Source organism: Candoia aspera, chromosome 13 (genome assembly GCF_035149785.1).
Source record: "Candoia aspera isolate rCanAsp1 chromosome 13, rCanAsp1.hap2, whole genome shotgun sequence".
NCBI classification, from domain to species: domain Eukaryota; kingdom Metazoa; phylum Chordata; class Lepidosauria; order Squamata; family Boidae; genus Candoia; species Candoia aspera.
In genome coordinates, this window is record NC_086165.1 from 6,455,736 (window position 1) to 6,473,130 (window position 17,395).

Genomic DNA, 17,395 nt, shown 5'->3' on the forward strand with positions numbered 1-17,395 from the left:
TGTTTCACGTGGAAAAGTCTGAGGCAATGCCCACCCAACCTTTTATTGTTCCCTATTTCACTTTGTTTAATTTTTTTTTTAAATTTAGGAAATGACCTCTAGAGTGGGGAGGAAATGGAAGAGTCCATCTATGGAAGCAGTAATACTAGGTTATATACTGTGAACTTATAACTAAGCTCAGTACAGATAAATCAAAATGATATATAATATAAACTAACATCACCGAAAAACAGTATAATCACTAAGACATTTCCTAATACATGCAATAATCAATACAAACAATTCCTAACATAACATTAGTATAAATCACAGTGAATCACGAGAAAGAGGGTTCTTCCTGATTCATAAATGGGGGCAGGGGAGACACATTAAGGGCCTTTTAAATATCTAGAGATCAGACTCCAGACAGACCTCAAGGGGGAGTCGATTCCAGAGACTGGATCCCTTAATGGAAATGGGAAAAAATCCCTAAAAACTTCCAACTTTAAAGTTTCCCTAGGAGGCAATCCCCACACAACATACTGTAAATCTAAGATTATCACGAACACTTGCCCTAAAGTTAAACCTCCAATGCTTCAAAGCAGGAAGCGGTCTGTGAGGACTTCCCCCCTTTTTAATAGATATTACTTTTTGGAGACTGCCTTCTCAGACTACCTCTCCTATAATATACACATATATTTATTCTGTAGAAACATTAACCCCAGATTTGGAAAGAATTAGGCAAGATATCCAAATAAGGTTTTCACCTGCAACTGTAAGCTTAGCTGTCCTGCTTACAATGGTCCCAAGACTTTCCACGGTTGCCACACACTGGTAATGGCCTTCATCAGGTTTATTGTGCTTGGAATGGACAACACTGTTGATTAACAAAGATCCATCTGGTAGCAATTGCCGTCGGTCATCTGATACCAAGTTCAAGAAAGTCCCATCTTTTTTCCATTCGATTTTTGGAGGTGACTCACAATATGCTGAACAATTCAGTATAACAGAAGAAGCTCTAACGGATAGAGTGTCCACTGGCTCCACTATGAAATAAAATGGAGTAAAGGTTCTCACCGTAGGTTCTATGAGAGAGAGAGAGAGAGCTTTATTTAGGGCATTCCAAATATACTATGTAGAAATCTTAAATTATTAAGGAAAAAAAAGATCTTCACAGTACTGCTCCAAAAGCTATCTTCCATGTGTATCATACTAAAAAACATCTTATAAGAAAAAGTCTAGATTAACAGAAGAAACCATAAACATAAACAATAGTCCAAAGAATGATCTTTGCAGGCAAATTCTAGAGAAGTGCAAGAAGCAGTAGCAGCTTCTAGGCTTTTTAAAAAGAGCCTCTAGGCTCCAGACATGTTTGCCTGAGCCCGTTATTCTTACTTTTGGAGGATGGAACAAGCATCTCAGATTAGCCTTACCTCCAGGTGGCTTGGGTATGTATTGCCCTATATTCTTAAAAAAGAGAGCAACGGTGTACGCCACTAGAAAACATATGCCCCCTAATCAGCACGCAAATCTTGTGAGATTTCATTCTTAAATATAAAAAACCCTGTATATTTATCTCCATTTGCCACTTATCTCATTTTCTTCTAAAAATACTGGCTAAATTAAAAATAGAGGACCGACAAAGCATTTAAAATAAAAGCAACAATATATTTAAACTGTGCAGAAATAACTGTAATTTCAAGGTAAGGCACAAACATTTTAAATACGTCATATTTTAATCCAAAAAATATTTGTGTAGTCAGAAGTGATCTATCAGGTGATCTCTACCAATGCAACTTGAGAGAGAGAGAGAGAGAGAGAGGGAGGGAGGGAGGGAGAGAGAGAGATGCAGATCATGGCTTCTGGAATTCTTTCCAACTTTTTTACCAGATTTGGCCATAGGAGGCACCTGTATTCTCTTCTATGTAACCAAGTAACCTGTTACATCTCTGTATGTACTATATGTGTACAGTGGAACGTATGGGGCCGGTAGCATATGCTGTGTTACAGATCACATGACCAGGAGGAAGGTGGGCTTGGAATGAAACAATCAGCAACATCTTGAGCACCTAGCCAACTGCGTTTATCATTGGGATCCACTGGAGTTTTTTCTGGGATGTTTTTCTCCACAGTTCCCAGCCAGATCCAGCCCATTACTAAACTCAGTCTGTTGTTTGCCAGCTTCTCCCTTTCTATTCAGTTTGCAGAGAATTATCCTGCTAGTGGACAGAATCCGGAGTCCCTTTACATAATTTATTTCCAATATTCCATTGGATTTGAAAGAATAAAAATGAAGACCAAATGTGAATAAAACCTTTAATTAAATTATTCAGGACTCTGCTGCTGTGTTAAATTTTTAGCCAATGCTATTTTCCCACCCTTTTAATACCACTGATCCAAAGGAAAATATGCTTTATCTCCAATATTTTGATATAGTAAATGTGGTCGCTAACAACAAAAATTGAATTAAGTTCTTGTGTTATACCTCTTTATGTATCAGTGAACTTAATGCAGGTCCTAATGCAGTTTTCTCATAAACACATCTTGCAATAACTATCGGCCTTAAAAAAAAAATATTTCAAATTCCACGTGTACAGTTTCTTGGAAACTTTTAGAAATTATTTCAGATCTTGCAATCAAGAGTGGGGAAATTCTTAACATACAACAGGGAGATTCTGCAGCTACTATGCTTTTCCCAAATCATAAGCTCTACAAGTACAGCATTAAACTAGACAGGAGAATTAAAACACAGTAACAAACAGAACAAGAAGCAGGACAAAGGCATGATTCACAAATACTATCTCTTTGTTCTCTTTGTGCTTTAAGGTAACATCAACACCACTAGATGGCACCCAACCCAACAAAATAAATGCCCAACGGTGCCCAAAATTAGAACCTTTCACTGCTGTAGGACTGCTCCTTCATGGGCAAAGTGTCAAATGCTCACTTCTAATATAGTCACAGAATTTCAGAGGTTAAACCAATTTTATTATTATGATTATTATTGAGAAATCCACCTTCTAAAGATTTCTATATCTACATATTAAATTTCCTCTTCCCTAGACGTAAGGTAAGTGTATATTAACTATACAAGATACAGAATAGAAAAAAATAATACAGCCAATATACCTAACTCTTAAATATTCCTCAAGCTGAACAATAACTCAGAATTTATGAAAATGTTGTTATGTCTTATACTGAGGAAATCAAGTCTTAGGCTCTTCAAACCAGCTCAATACTGATCCCTTGCCTAGGCAACAGATCTTGGGTTTCAGGCAGAGTTCTGACTCAATTACTAGCAAAAATTTACTCAGAGATACTAATGTTACACCACTAAGATATTCTTCCTCTCCTGCCTGGGAAGGGGCATCCTATATGAAGAACTGGGTATGCAAATAGGTGCTACCTGCCATTGCAGCATACAACCTGAAAGCAAAAGCTGCAAGGATGCAACAGGTTTGGAGAAACCTATATTGTCTGCAGCAATTGACAATTTTGCTTGGTCTGCTAATTCTCCTTCTACATCTTTTTTTTTTTTTTCATCAGAGCTCCTCAGCTGGAAATGCTTTGCTTTTTAAGGATATACATCCTGGCAAATGTAGGCTTTAATTGCCAATTGGAGATGAACACATAAAATAAAGTGTCAGAAACTGAGACAATACCCTAATAGCTTTGGTTTAAAGCTTATTAAGAGAGTAGGAACAAAATGTGTTCAATAAGAATCAATGCCCAGTCAGTTGGGGGTTGGGGAGAGGAAGGTATCTGTACTGAGTCATCCACCTTTCCCTATATGGGAGAAGAGGTTGAGTGAAGCAGCTGGCATTCCACCCGCTGCTCTAAAAGTAGCTCCTTGCGACTGTGGTAAAGGCAGTCCTTGCTCCCAAAATTATTTCAATAAATCATGACCTGGATTTTAAGAACAGCTTTATCAACACTAGCACGAGATGCCAATTCAACAGCCTAAATACATATAGAAAATCGATTCACTGCATTCCAAAATGTCAAATTGATTTAGAGTCGCCCAATCCCATTTAACAATTCTACCCAACTTTCCGATTTGGTTTGGAAAGTTGATTTGATTCAACTATTGGAATCAGCTTTGAACAGACTCACCAAACTTATTTTGCACAGCCTTGCTATTTACTCAAAAAACTTGAATTTGTCTCCTCAGTGCATTCTTTCACTTTTTTGAACCAATATAAAAGGACAGCTGAATGACATAAATAGCGACTGAATATATTACACTTATTCCATGCCTATTGCATTGGCTGCCTAATTGTTTCTGGGCTCAATCCAGGGTGCTGATTTTGATCTTTCAGGGCCTATTTAGATTTTTAAAGTCCTGAATGATCTTGACACTCTATCTGCAGGCCCAATTATACCTATATGAGTTTGCAAAAGGATAAGAGAAGGCCTCATTCGCTGGCTTATCATTTGTCTTACTAGATAACCAAGTCCTTCCAGCAGCCATACCCTTGCAACTTCCTCTCATTGCTTTAAAGATTGAAGACACATTTTTTTTCCCAATCTGCATTTGTGTTGGAATCTTATGGACCACCTGGGGACTCAATTTTTCCTGGAGTAGATTTCAAAACTCCAAATAATTGATTAAACAAAATAAAATTTTGTGCAACAATGCTGGAACCAGACACAGTAATTTCTGTGCGCATCTACAGAGAAGAACGTTCTGTATGAGCATTTAGATACGTGGACTTGGTCCCTTTTCACTGAGATATATAGAACAAACAGCAAATTACTTTGCAACAAATGCATTTCAAAGTATCGTTCTGTTCACAATGTTTCGCATGTGACTGCTTGCCTGCTCTTCCTACAAAAAGGGACAGCTTATTCAAACTGTTTACTTTGCAAACTGTCAACACCCAATGCATCTGCATCAGCCAACTCTGTTTGTAACTCTTGCAATGTTTACTGAAGGTCACTGACATCAATCCAGTCCTTTGACAGACAGGCAGAGTGCTGAAGGAAGCCTAAGAACATGGACTCAACTGAAGGAATTTGCTTTGTGAAATACAAATAAGAAGCATGATTATTCTAATTTCTGCCATGACCTACAGGGAATGAGGAAATATGCTACAATTTCTCGATTCTGATCAAAAGGAAAACAAGCAAGCAAAAATGTTAAGGACACAAGAACCTTGCTGGAACCACCGAAGTATCTCAACAGAAAGCAAAGGGTTCTATTAGAGCCAACCAGTAAATGTACAGCAAGCAGAGTATCATTAATTGTCCTTTTTGCTGTTGTTTCCCAACAACTGATACCAAATAAATAGTGATGTATTGATTATGTTGCTATGGTGATGAACAACTTTGAGAGATTCATCCTTCATCCCTTTTAAAAGGGGATTAAAATAATTCAGGCTGGTGCTAATCACTATGTATTATGACAGTACATTTCATGATTTAACTGTGCAGTATCTTTCAAGACACAAGAACTACAATTATGCAGAACATTTCAAATGTCTCACATACAATATATTTGTATACAAGTATTACAACATGGGCAGTTACTCCACAAATTTCCTGATTAGTCATTGCCAACACTAACCCCATCAGTAATTATTACCTTTTTCCTGGATTTTAATTATTCTGGATCAATATGGTCCATGTTAGAAAAATGAACATAAGAATTATTTTGCTCCATAAGGTAATGTTCATCTTGATCTAATGCAGTCAAACCATTCTAATTTTTAGTTTCCCTTATTGGCCAAATATTACGTAAAGTCTTCTATAATTACAGTAACCACTTCTTTTCATGGCAATAAATTTTATGTTAATAATGTATAGTATATAACACCTTGCATCTGTCCTGTTGCAACTTCTAGTCAGTGAGTAAGTACCAAGATCTAATACTGCAGGAAAATTTGTATACTCATTATCTTGACTCTATTTCTAAATTTATAAACCTTTTTGATTACATTTACTCATTTCTGTAAAATATCATAGGGAAGATGCTATAGCTCCATCATTTTAACAGCTATTTTTTCTGTATTTTCCCTCCTTTGCTATTAGTTTTGTGATTAAGCTATAAATAAAGTTAATCTGATATTCAGATTGCATTACATATTTATATAATTGCACCATATTTAACTGTTTTGTTTATAGTTCCATTCTTAGCACTGAACAATGGACACAGCTTAGAAGTAAATCAGACACTTTGGCTGCAGAAATTTTTCCTTTGCAGGATCACCTTTATTTGATACATGAATCCCAAAATTCTACTTTTAATACTGTTTTCCACAAATTGATAACTAAAGTTATGCTGATAGATCTAATTTTCTACGTCCCCAGATATTTTGATTATATCAAAAGTTCTGTTATTTGTAACGGTGTATTTTCAGCAAAATAATACAATTCTCGTTAATCATTTTCTTGTAACATAGTAACCCTTCTCATGATATTTACAAAACACCAGAGAATTCCAAGAAGAACCTGAAAGAATGCCCAATTGCAGCAAATACAGTGCCAACAATCTACTATAGTTTTATTACTCGAATGGAAGCACATTGTAAAACACCAGTTAAACTAGAGCTATGCTTTGGGATCTAGTATTAAAAAGCTAAAATCCTTATGAAAATGTGCATTAATTAGGTGTTTAACTGAGATTTAATTGCACACTTTTAAATAATTTTGGCCCTCTTTGCTCACCATCTGTGGGCAGAAAGGCAAGCTATGTATCTCAGAAGGAAGGAAAGGAGGACATATGACAGCAGCAAACCAGCCAGCCAGGCAATATTGTTATGGATCAAATGAAGAAAGGACAAATTAAATGTTCTTTTTGAACTTCTAAAAGGTAAATATATTATCTGACCATTGTTCAGAATTACTACACTAAGAGATTCCAGTAGAGCTGCATGTGTGCGTGTGATTCAGTGTGAGAGAATACAAAAACACCCTGATTTTCTACCTCTCTTTACTTTTCTATGAAAAAAAATAGAAGTCGTTTGTATTAAGAAACAGTTCTCATGAAGCTTTCACATATTCTTTTTTTTGAATTGGCAGAGGAAAAAGCATGGAAGACATCTCTGTGGCTTTTGGGGGGTGGGGGGGGGAGTTGCTGCTGTAACTAAGGCATCATGAGTTCTGTATTGTGATGGTGGCTTTAATCTTTGTATACTACCCAGAGTCAGTGCTGTGAGATGGGCAGCTCGATAAATAATAAATATAAATAAAGGTATGCACTGCATATTAAGCAACAGCATAATGGGTAGATTGCTGACTGTAGGCATCTATAACCATTAAGACAAAAAACTGACAAAACATGTGTTGTGACATAACATAAACACCAGCATTTTTGTACTTGCTTCCCGATGCTGGACACAAGCACATTAGTGATGGACTTTGCGCCATGACTCAGGTTTCATCACTTGCCCCCTCTGCCTCCCCTGTGGATGCTTATGCTGCTGACATCCCATAATCATATCAAAAGTATGTCCCTTCTATACCCCAGCATACAGTGCCCCAGTTGGAAGGTAGCTAATAGGGCTGTGCAATGATTCTGGTTCAAAGAAGAAAAAGTGACTAGCTGCATGCTCGGATGCACACATCACATTTGTTGGCAATTCATTATAGCTCACAGAGCCCAGGAAAAAAAGAGGAACATTTAAGCAGATGCCAACTGGTGCAACCTGTGCTCACATGTGCTTCAGATCACCTGCTCCCCTTTGAATCTAGAACCCTCCACAACCTGATTAGCTAAATGACACACTAAACCGTTTGTGTCGTTAATCATCCTTGCCAGCACTTTCACAGGCCTTGACGGGTTCTGCTTGGGCAAGGTTCCTTTCCCCGCCCATTTCTTCAGTGACTGAATTAAAAGCCGCTTATTAGCTCCATTGCAAGTTTATGGAGAGGGAGATGAGGGAGGCAGCTTATCAGATGCTAAATTTATCAGAATCAGACAACCCAATGCCCTTGAGATGTCCTAGACTAATGTTTTACTAAACCTTACATAAACCTTGAGCACTAGTTACGATGGCTGAAGCGTAAGAGCTGTACCCCAGAACGCATGGGTATTTCTAGCTTGTTTACTGTTTCATTAAAGTAACATTTCTTGTCCTGGGAAGCTGTAACAACTTAATTCATGCAATTGCACAGTCTTGGCTTTTAAAGCCTGAATTTTCCCTAAATGGGGGACAAAAACCACCTCACCCGGTTTGCAAAGTTCCCAGGCTCCTGGAACTGAGTGGGAAGAACTCAGTGCGCTCAACATAAAGAGACTTTCACACTATAATAGACTTTAGTGTGGAGGCTGGCTATGTAGCGTTATCTCATTTACAGGTATTTCTGTCCTTATTTCAGTAAAACCTCAGTTTAATGGAGGTTTGGGGGAAAGGGATGTCTGTTAAATCCGAGTGCCTGTTAAATCCGAATGTACATCGATGACATAATTTATGTCATTCATTTAATTACCCAATTAATGTTTTTACTCCATTTGCTTTAGTTTATGTCATTTATGTAATTATATAAATGAGGCAAATAACATCAGAATGTTAATTATGTAATTTACTCAAATGAAACGAATTGAGGCAAATGACATAACTTGCATCAGTTGGCCAGACTGCTAAGGTAACAAGTAAAACATCTGATGCATCCAAAGTAAAAATTTGATCTGCTTCATTCCAAGTCTGCTGAACAGCAGTCCAGAAAATTGAGGGCTTATTCTATGACAAATTAAACTGGCTTCTGTCTTTGCAACCATCTATACCTTTATGCCCTAAGTTATCAACTTGAAGCTTTGTGTGTGTTCCTGGAGGAAGGGAGATGTGAATTTGTGTATTTGTGTCTTTACTAACAGTACAAACAGAGGGAATACATTTTTGTTTGGCAGAGCCAGGGGAAAGGCTTAAACAAAGCCACCTGAGAGCCTTTACGAGGAGTTTCTTAGTATGAAGGGGAAAAAAATAAATAATGCTTTCAGAACAATTTTCTTCCACTGGAACATTGCAAGATTTCAGAGGAGGAGAGTATTCATGTTCCCAGCTCTGTTTTTCATCTGGCTAACAATAGGAGAAATAATGATGTCCTTGGCAGCCCACAAACAACATACAGTAAAGGATAGTATATACAGTATAGTATGTACAGTATAGTATGTACAGTATAGCAGCAGCTAGGTAGTCACCAAGGCAGCAGAGCTAGGCAAAGCAGACTGTAACTTCTTTGGCACTGTTAGTCAAAACCTGGCTTGTTCAATAAGTCATGAGAGAAAATGTTGGATCCAAGTTCTACTTCACCAAGCCAATGAATGTATCCGGTTTTGGAAAGCTATTTCTTAGGTAAAGGTTAATAGCATAGACAAAGCTGTATGAAAGGAAAGAAGAACTTGCATGAGTCTAATTTTGTTCCAAAGGCATCCTTGTTGCATAGAATAAAACTCGACAACCCCTTTACATCAAGCACAAATTAATACTCACAGACATTAAAATGACTTAATGAGCTTGACATAAATCACTGATACTAGACTATTATTCCCATGCAAACCAAAACCTTACAAAGCCATTTGCATTTGGAGTATTTATGCATTTTAATTTTTAAAATGTTGAATATTGTTATGTTAAAAACTTTAAACATGACAATCTTGTACAGCAACTTACCTATCAATATAATTCAGAGCCTAACTACAATGTTTCATTGTTCAGTTTTATGTACTTAAGAGCATCAATAAGCAATGAATTTGTTAAATGAACTCCTTACAGGTATTATGGGTTTTAATTTTTTTCTTATTAACCAACATGATATATGTTACTTTATGCATAGCATGGATAATACCTACCCTAATTGGAACCTGGAACTGGAGGAAAATAACTTCCACCAGAAATAAAAATTCACTCTGAGATCTACTTTGTGTACAACTACTAGGTAATACTACAAATTAGCTTGGATACAATCAGTTATCTTTTAAGTATGCTGCAGCACACTTTTCACTCTGATCCTGTTTTTAATGCTGAATCCTAGAGCTATAATGGATTTACACACACACACACACACACACACACACACTTAATGAGTAATTCCACAAGTTGTTTAGGTGCAGATTTCCTCTTTGGAAATCATGGCAGGGACAGGCAAGTTAATTCTATTTAATTGTTTACTTCTACTTAGTCTACCATTTTTTTAAAAATTAAATTATTGAAGCAATACTGCATGGAAATTTTGAAGAATCCAAAACCACTTAAAAATTGAACAGAACACATATGTTACTGGAAGTTTTCAATAAATTTCCTCTGATATTCAGTTCAAGGTTGGAATCTACCAACTGTAGAAGGCATATGGTATCTGCCTAGAGCATATGTTGTTCTCTGCCCTAAAATTAGTGAGGCACATACCATTTCATCTGCTGAAAATCTACCTCTTCACCCAGGCCATCTCTCTGTGAATGTTTTTTGTTTCCTTTCCTTTCCTTCCCTGTTTCTTTTTTATTAAGCAGGCTTTCTTTAATATTATTTTTAATTATATTTTTTATTGTGTATTTTTATTTTGTAAATCACTTTGAGATGTTTTTGTATAGGAAACAATATAAAATACCGTACGTTAATAATAAAAATAATAATACACATTTCCTTTCCCCATAAAATTAAATTCCTCTGGAAGCATAGGAAATATTTATGCACACTATTTTCTTTCGTTGATTAGCATTTTAGCATGTGCCCCATAACTCTGCATGGAGTATTTGCCTTGCCTCCCTTCCTTTTTTTCCTACTGTAGCCATGGAAAAAAAAATCTCAGTTGAAGATGCATTAATTCCTAAACATAGAAAATGAACATCACATGAATAATGAATTAGAAAATTTTGCTACATGTCAGCAGCTTTGTAGGAGGAAGTGATATTTATGAAGTCCCTTAGGAAAATAAGTTAAAAATGGAGGAGAAACACACACTAACATTAATGTCGCTAGAAAAAGAAAAGTTTGAGAATCAGTAGTAACATACCATGGAGAGGGAGAAAGCATATATCATACAAGCAAATTTGGGGAAAGACAGATATTGACCAATCAACCTAGTTTAAAGTACGTTCACCCACACTAAATGCAGCTCCAGAAGATACAATCTACAACAGAAGAGTGAGGATAGGGCAACCTAAGATTTCATTCAGTGCTTTTTGGGAAAATCCATTACAGTATGGGTCCAATCTACTCCCCCTTCCTACTAGTAGCAGCTACTGTCAGTTCTGTCTCTCTCAGGGCAGAAGCCAGAGTACTGAACACTCTTACACACAAGAGGACAATATGGTCACGAAGCCTGGCAGAAAGAAAAACCTGAATGAAAATTGAATGTAACAGCTGGAAGAGTGGCAAGATGGAAGAGGGCAAGTAAGGAAAGGAATTGATACGGGAGCTTTAATCTTCCTTCACCTGCAATTTCAGATGCATTAAAATGGCCAAGTGATAAATTCTTCTGCCTCTTCTCTCCAATGATCTTGGTGAAGTTGAGAATGCTGGAATGGGGTTGGGAGGGAGGGAGGGAGGGAAAGAGCGTAGCTTTCAGAGAGAAAAGGATGTCCATTCCTATCTACATGACACATGCACACAGATCACTAGATGATAGCCTAGAACAGGAAAAAAAAGGGTCCATCGAACCCACACAGCTAACCAATTCCAACCCTTCTAAGTCAGAAAGCTATGCCATCAGTCATCACAGTCATAATACTGAGGTTGGGAATTCCCAATGGGGATAGTAAATGAGATGGTATGAAGAAATCAATCTTAACATAATTCCCTCAGCTAATCATTTTTTTGCAATTCCTATGAAAACATTTCCGAGCACTGAACAACATTCAGATAAACAGAGAAAGCTGAAATGTTAAATTTGTTCTTTCAGTACTGTAAAGAATGAATTTGCACTACAAAGTCCAGCAACTTTGGCTTATTTTACCAGTACGTATTTATAACCTGCCAATGAATCAAAGCCTTTTCACAACAGTTATTTCCACTCCACAGGCATCCAATTAGGTTTTTTAAAAAGTTCAAACTTTTTAAAGTTTTTATCCTAAAATTATGACATAATTACTTCCAAACTGACCCGAAGATTTTATTAACAATAGCTACTGAACTCAAAGAAACTTTACCTTCACATTTCCCAAGAATGACAGTGCTCATGAGGGAAACGGCTTTCTTTTGCCATGAATTCTCCCCATCAGGAGAAATGTGGGCAATTACTACCAACAGATTCCAAAGAAACATGCAGTACCCAAAATCCCCAGAAACCACATCAACAATAAATGGAGATGCAGTTTCCTAGCGATGTTGTACAGTAGACAAACAAAAAAGATGGGTAAATCATAGAATAGACAGAACAGACCTTTAAAAGAACTCTGTTCTCCCCTTGGAATACCTAGTCTTTTAAAAGCTCCTACTAGAGCTAAGGGTTATTTGAGGAACTGACTCTTCCCAATTACATCCCCCATCCCATCAGGTCCAGCAGGAAGGACGTGCTCCAGATCCTGTCTTTAGGGAGTGCTATCTGACGGGGCCCAAGAAAAGAGCGTCTTCTGTTGTGGCACCCACTGTTTGGAACATCATTCCCCCAGAGGTTAGATTGGAACTGATCCTATCAGTTTTTCACAAGGCCTTAAAGGCACAGTTGTCTTGCTGGCCTGGGGATCCAGCTGTATGTTTGTGAGAGGGCCTGTGCAATGGCTGTGCTGATTTGCATTGTGGTCTTTACCTCGGTTGTGGATTATATGTAAGCTGTTGTTCATTGTTTTATGTTTTTATGTTGTTTTTAATTATTGTTAGCCACCCAGAGTCATGAATTTGAGATGGAGAGCCGGAAGGAAGGAAGGAAGGAAGGAAGGAAGGAAGGAAGGAAGGAAGGAAGGAAGGAAGGAAGGAAGGAAGGAAGGAAGGACTTCCCCGCCCCCCAAGCTAAATTCTACAAACTGGGGGAGAAAGTTACTGTGTGCACATGCACATTTTGTTGACAAGAGAAGTAAAATATTTTGATTTCTTAAAATTAAAACTGTCAGAAGCTGTTATAATAAATAATTATAAATAGGGAGGCATTAAGGAGGCAGCAACAGCATATGACAATCTTGCTGCACCCTTTTGGTGCTTCTGTAATTGAAACGCCTATTTTTTCCTGGGGCCGCATGGCTACTACACAACCCCAGGAAAAAGTACAGCTTTTTAAGGAGTCACCAACAGATGCAATGAGTGTACCTAGTCTGCTCTGAAACACCTTTTCCATTTCAGATACAAGTAGCTGCATCATATTAGTCAGATTAATCAAATTAGTCAAATGCATCAAATTAAATCATGGAAAATAGTCAAAAAGTGGTTGAGAAAATCTCAAACACATAGCTGAAAGATCGAAATCACAAAAGACCACAGGAAGAAGGCAATGAATAGGTAAGAGTGTAATTAGGCAAACAGGGAGTGACTTGGGGGTTAGGTAAGTAGAAGGCATCATGCATGTCATACCAAGATTTGAATCAAACTGTATAGCTTGCCGCAATATTTCACAAAAAAGTACTTATTTTGGGAATACTTATAATTTCTCCTCTTCCTGAACTTATCTTTAAGTTATAATACTTCTAGGAATTCATTTCTTCTTAGCATTTTTAGGTAAACACACTGATAATCAAATACGAATAGACAGAGTGTCCAAGTATGGTGTTTGTCTTCCTAAATGTCAACTTATGATTAAAGCAATATATAAACATGAGATCCATTCCATTCAAAAGCTGTTTAGGAGCATTACATGCCAACCATCAGTCTCTACCCAAAAGAACATTAAGAGACTTTAATAAAGTTTACATTGTTTGAAATCAAAGTCATTGTAGAAAAAGGCTTTCATAATAATCAAGCAACAAAATTATGGGTTTCTTTTTTTACACTGCAGTATTTGCCAAAAAATCCTTGTGCCCTTTACATAAAGACAAAGCAAAAGCTGAAATCCTCATTTCCTAATTATTTCCTAGTTATTTTACAATTGCTTCCTTTCAGGAAACTTATGCAGTCTGACTAGCTCCAACACTAATAATCTTCTTCAGAACTAAGCTATCCAAATAACCTAGGAACTCCTACTCCTAGAGCAGAAACAATAACAAATATGGGGTTCCGTGTTGAACAACAGAGTTTTTATTTTGGAAAAATATCTTTACCAGGAACCCTATGGAACTCGTCCCTAACAAATCCACATCTCCACAAATGAAAGTAATGCACCTAAACTATTTGCCAACTGTACTGGAAATTACAACTGTACGAAGGGGCTAGGAAGCACAAACAGAGATTTACCAAACTTTGAACTATTTATCAGAAATGTACTTGCGTGTGTTTGTGCGTGTGCATACTTGACGTACTAAATTCAGCCTCTACCTAAGCAATGCTTAGAGGGCATAGGTCTATTGTGATGAGAAAGTGGTGAAGTGATAATGGTTGATGGTGAAAAGACAGAACTTTCCATTCCTGTTTTGAACCTTTTTTCCTCTCAGAAGAGAAATGAAACTCCAGCTTTTCACTATTACATCACTGGGGAACAAGGGAACTGCAGAGTAGGATAGACAAAGGGGGGGTAAGAGAGAACTTAGCTAATTTAAATGAGTTCAAGATTCATTTCAGGGTACTGAAAGAATGAGTGGAGGTGATCACAGAAGCATTCTTGGTAATTCTGAAACCTCTTGGACAACTACTGAGGCTCCAGGAGACTACAGAAGAACGCATGTCATCCCATCTTCAAAGAGGAGGAGGAGGACGACTTGGGAAATTACATACAGTATCTGTCAGCTTCATTGCCACTCGACAAAATGCTAGTGGAGTGTATTTCTTGACTGCTGGTTCTTTTACTGTTGATAGTCTATCTTAAAAGACAGAAGCTATCTACTACCTTAGTATCTTTACTGTGAATTCTAAGACTAGTTGCTATACCTGTTGCCATTAGTTTGTTATTCTTTATATTTAACTTTAGTCCCATTTTTTTTTCACTGTGATCCCTGGCCATATATTAGCTGGAGAAAGAATGAAGGAGGTGGATATAAATACCACTGTAGAACATTTATAAATGGTGACCTAGAAACCTGAAATTATTACCATCCCTATTTTGACAAGTAATTCAGCAGTATATTTGATCTATGGGACCAATTGAAATAAGCTGACTTTGTAAAAATTGCATGAGTTAATTAGATTTGTATTGCAAACTCTTTGAACATTTTCATATATTATGATGGAAGCTTCTTATCAGAGCAGTTTTTTTTCTCTTAAGGCAACTTCCTAGGCTATTGATAATCAAATATGGAAGACAAAAATTACTGATTAATCAAGTACTTACAGAACGAGGATCCACAAGTTATAGCTTGGTTTAGTAACCAGCATTTACTTATGCTTATCATTGATGTTTGCTTTTTGCTGAAGCCTCTACAGAGGGGGAGGAGTCTCTTACACTGTTTCTAACAATTTTATTGCTTATTGCTTATTCTTAAAACAGTTTTATCCCACCCTTTCTCTAAGGTGTTTAGAGCAACATACAATCTCCACTCCTTTTTCCCCCTCTTAACCACATACATGAAGCAGAAATACAGTGACTTATTCAAGGTCCCAAATCAACTTCATGATGGAAGAGGAATTTAAATCCAAGTCTACATGTTTTAATCACAATATTTAGCCATCATCGCACACTAATCTGTAGAATACTATGTTTCCTCTGCAAATTAGAGTGGCAAGCCACTACAGCTCTTAGATCCCAATTGTCTTATTAACACTGGATGCTATTTACAATAAAATTGCTACACATTTGCCTTTAGTTTTGCATACAGCCACTGTTTTCTGTTCCCTGCTATGGATACAGATCGCTAAATACTGCTCAACAAGAAGGCAAAAGTATCCAAACATTACTTGGGTAGATTTTCCATTTTATATAGATATGCATATACACGAAGATTGTAATTCTGTACTCACTTCTTGGAAAGTAAGACCTACTGAACCCAGAATCCTAATTTTAAAGTCTGATGATTATAAAAGAGTAAGCAAACATCCACAGAAATAATAGAAAAAGTCTACCAACAAAAAGATCAATTGGAGAAAGTAACATTTTACAAATGTTTCACTTAATAGATTTTTTTAAACAGACTGTTTTAAGGAATACTTTTTCTAAACTGAGAGAACACTGGCTGTTTTGTTTGAGACTGCCAAGAGCAACACACCAAAATCAGACTTTCTCCCCCCTAAAGTACACAATCTTAGTTCACATCACACAAGCTTCCTTGTTCCTGCTTAAGTGCTCTCTTCTGTGAAGCAAGGCTTTATATGCCTGTGGTGGAAAAAACCCACTAGTTTATTTCTCTTTCAAAATGTATGCAGTTAATTAAAGTGTAAAGTAATACCTGTTTTGAAAGTTTGGCACAGAGGAGTGACATGTTCTTTTAAATTGGGAACGTGTCAAAAAGAGGTCAATTTGTGCTCAAGAGTCATGTAAACTTTTCATTTTGGAATTCCTGAACATTTTTAAAAGGCTAGGAGGATAGTTTGGTTATTATAAGTTCATCAAATTCTTTCTTCGGTTTTAAAATATGATTCTAATGGCTCAAAAATGAAATGACTGGATTTTCCTTTCAATTTTTTTCTCCCTTAGGAGAATACACTCTTTATTTCTTCTCAGTCAATTTGAGAAAGATTCAAAGCAAGAAAACCATTCGTCTTTTAAAAACAAATCCAGGGGTGCAAATAGAAGTTGTACAGCCCTTACTAAGCATCTCAAGTGTCATTTAGGAAAGAGCAACATTTTTGAGGTTCCCAACGTCATTCGCCTCCTGTAATTTTGCTGAGACTATAGCACTGCTATATATTTTGCCCACCTGAACCTAATTAAAGTGTAACCAAGGGTGAGCAATCTGTGGCCTTCACCCCATAAGCAATCCTTGGTCTAATCTCATATGGCCCTCAATTAATTTCAAGAGCCCTCTGGAAAAAATCAATTCACTTTGGGTAGGAGCAATCTGGGGAGGGAGGGAAGGTGGGAGGAAGGTATCAGAAAGAGAGAGAAGAACAACTTCATCCTCACACTATTATCACTTACTGCTTGTTGAACTCCCCATGGGCTACTGACATGCAGTTCCTGCAGATCATTTCCAAATAACTATGACCCTCAACAGAAAAAAAGATTTCCCACTGTACAAATTTTCCTGATGATGATTATCTTACAGTCATAAGGCCATGTTCAGCAAAAGCAATCCTGTATGTTGCCAGTTTTAGTTTCCTAAGGTATGCTAAGGAGAAACATCTCTACAAACGCCCTTTTAAAATTGTAAATGTATTATGAAAGATCTGCATCAAAGGAACACTTTTATTTCATTTTCTAGATTACCTCCCCCCCAAAAGAATATATTACTTCTAACAGCTGAGTTATGACATGCATATTATTAATATATTAAGTACATTTCCAACGGGCTTCAGTGATGATAGATGTA

General features: G+C 37.0%; 1 protein-coding gene across 6 annotated transcripts in view; it reads right to left on the reverse strand.

Moving 5' to 3' along the window:
* NEO1 (neogenin 1) overlaps nt 1–17,395 on the reverse strand; it is a 69,356-nt gene that overhangs the window by 42,632 nt on the left and 9,329 nt on the right. For all 6 annotated transcript variants that reach the window (XM_063314364.1, XM_063314363.1, XM_063314360.1 and 3 more), the window contains exon 2: nt 747–1,064. In XM_063314364.1, the coding sequence (XP_063170434.1) occupies nt 747–1,064 (318 nt within the window). The remainder of the gene's footprint in view (nt 1–746; nt 1,065–17,395) is intronic.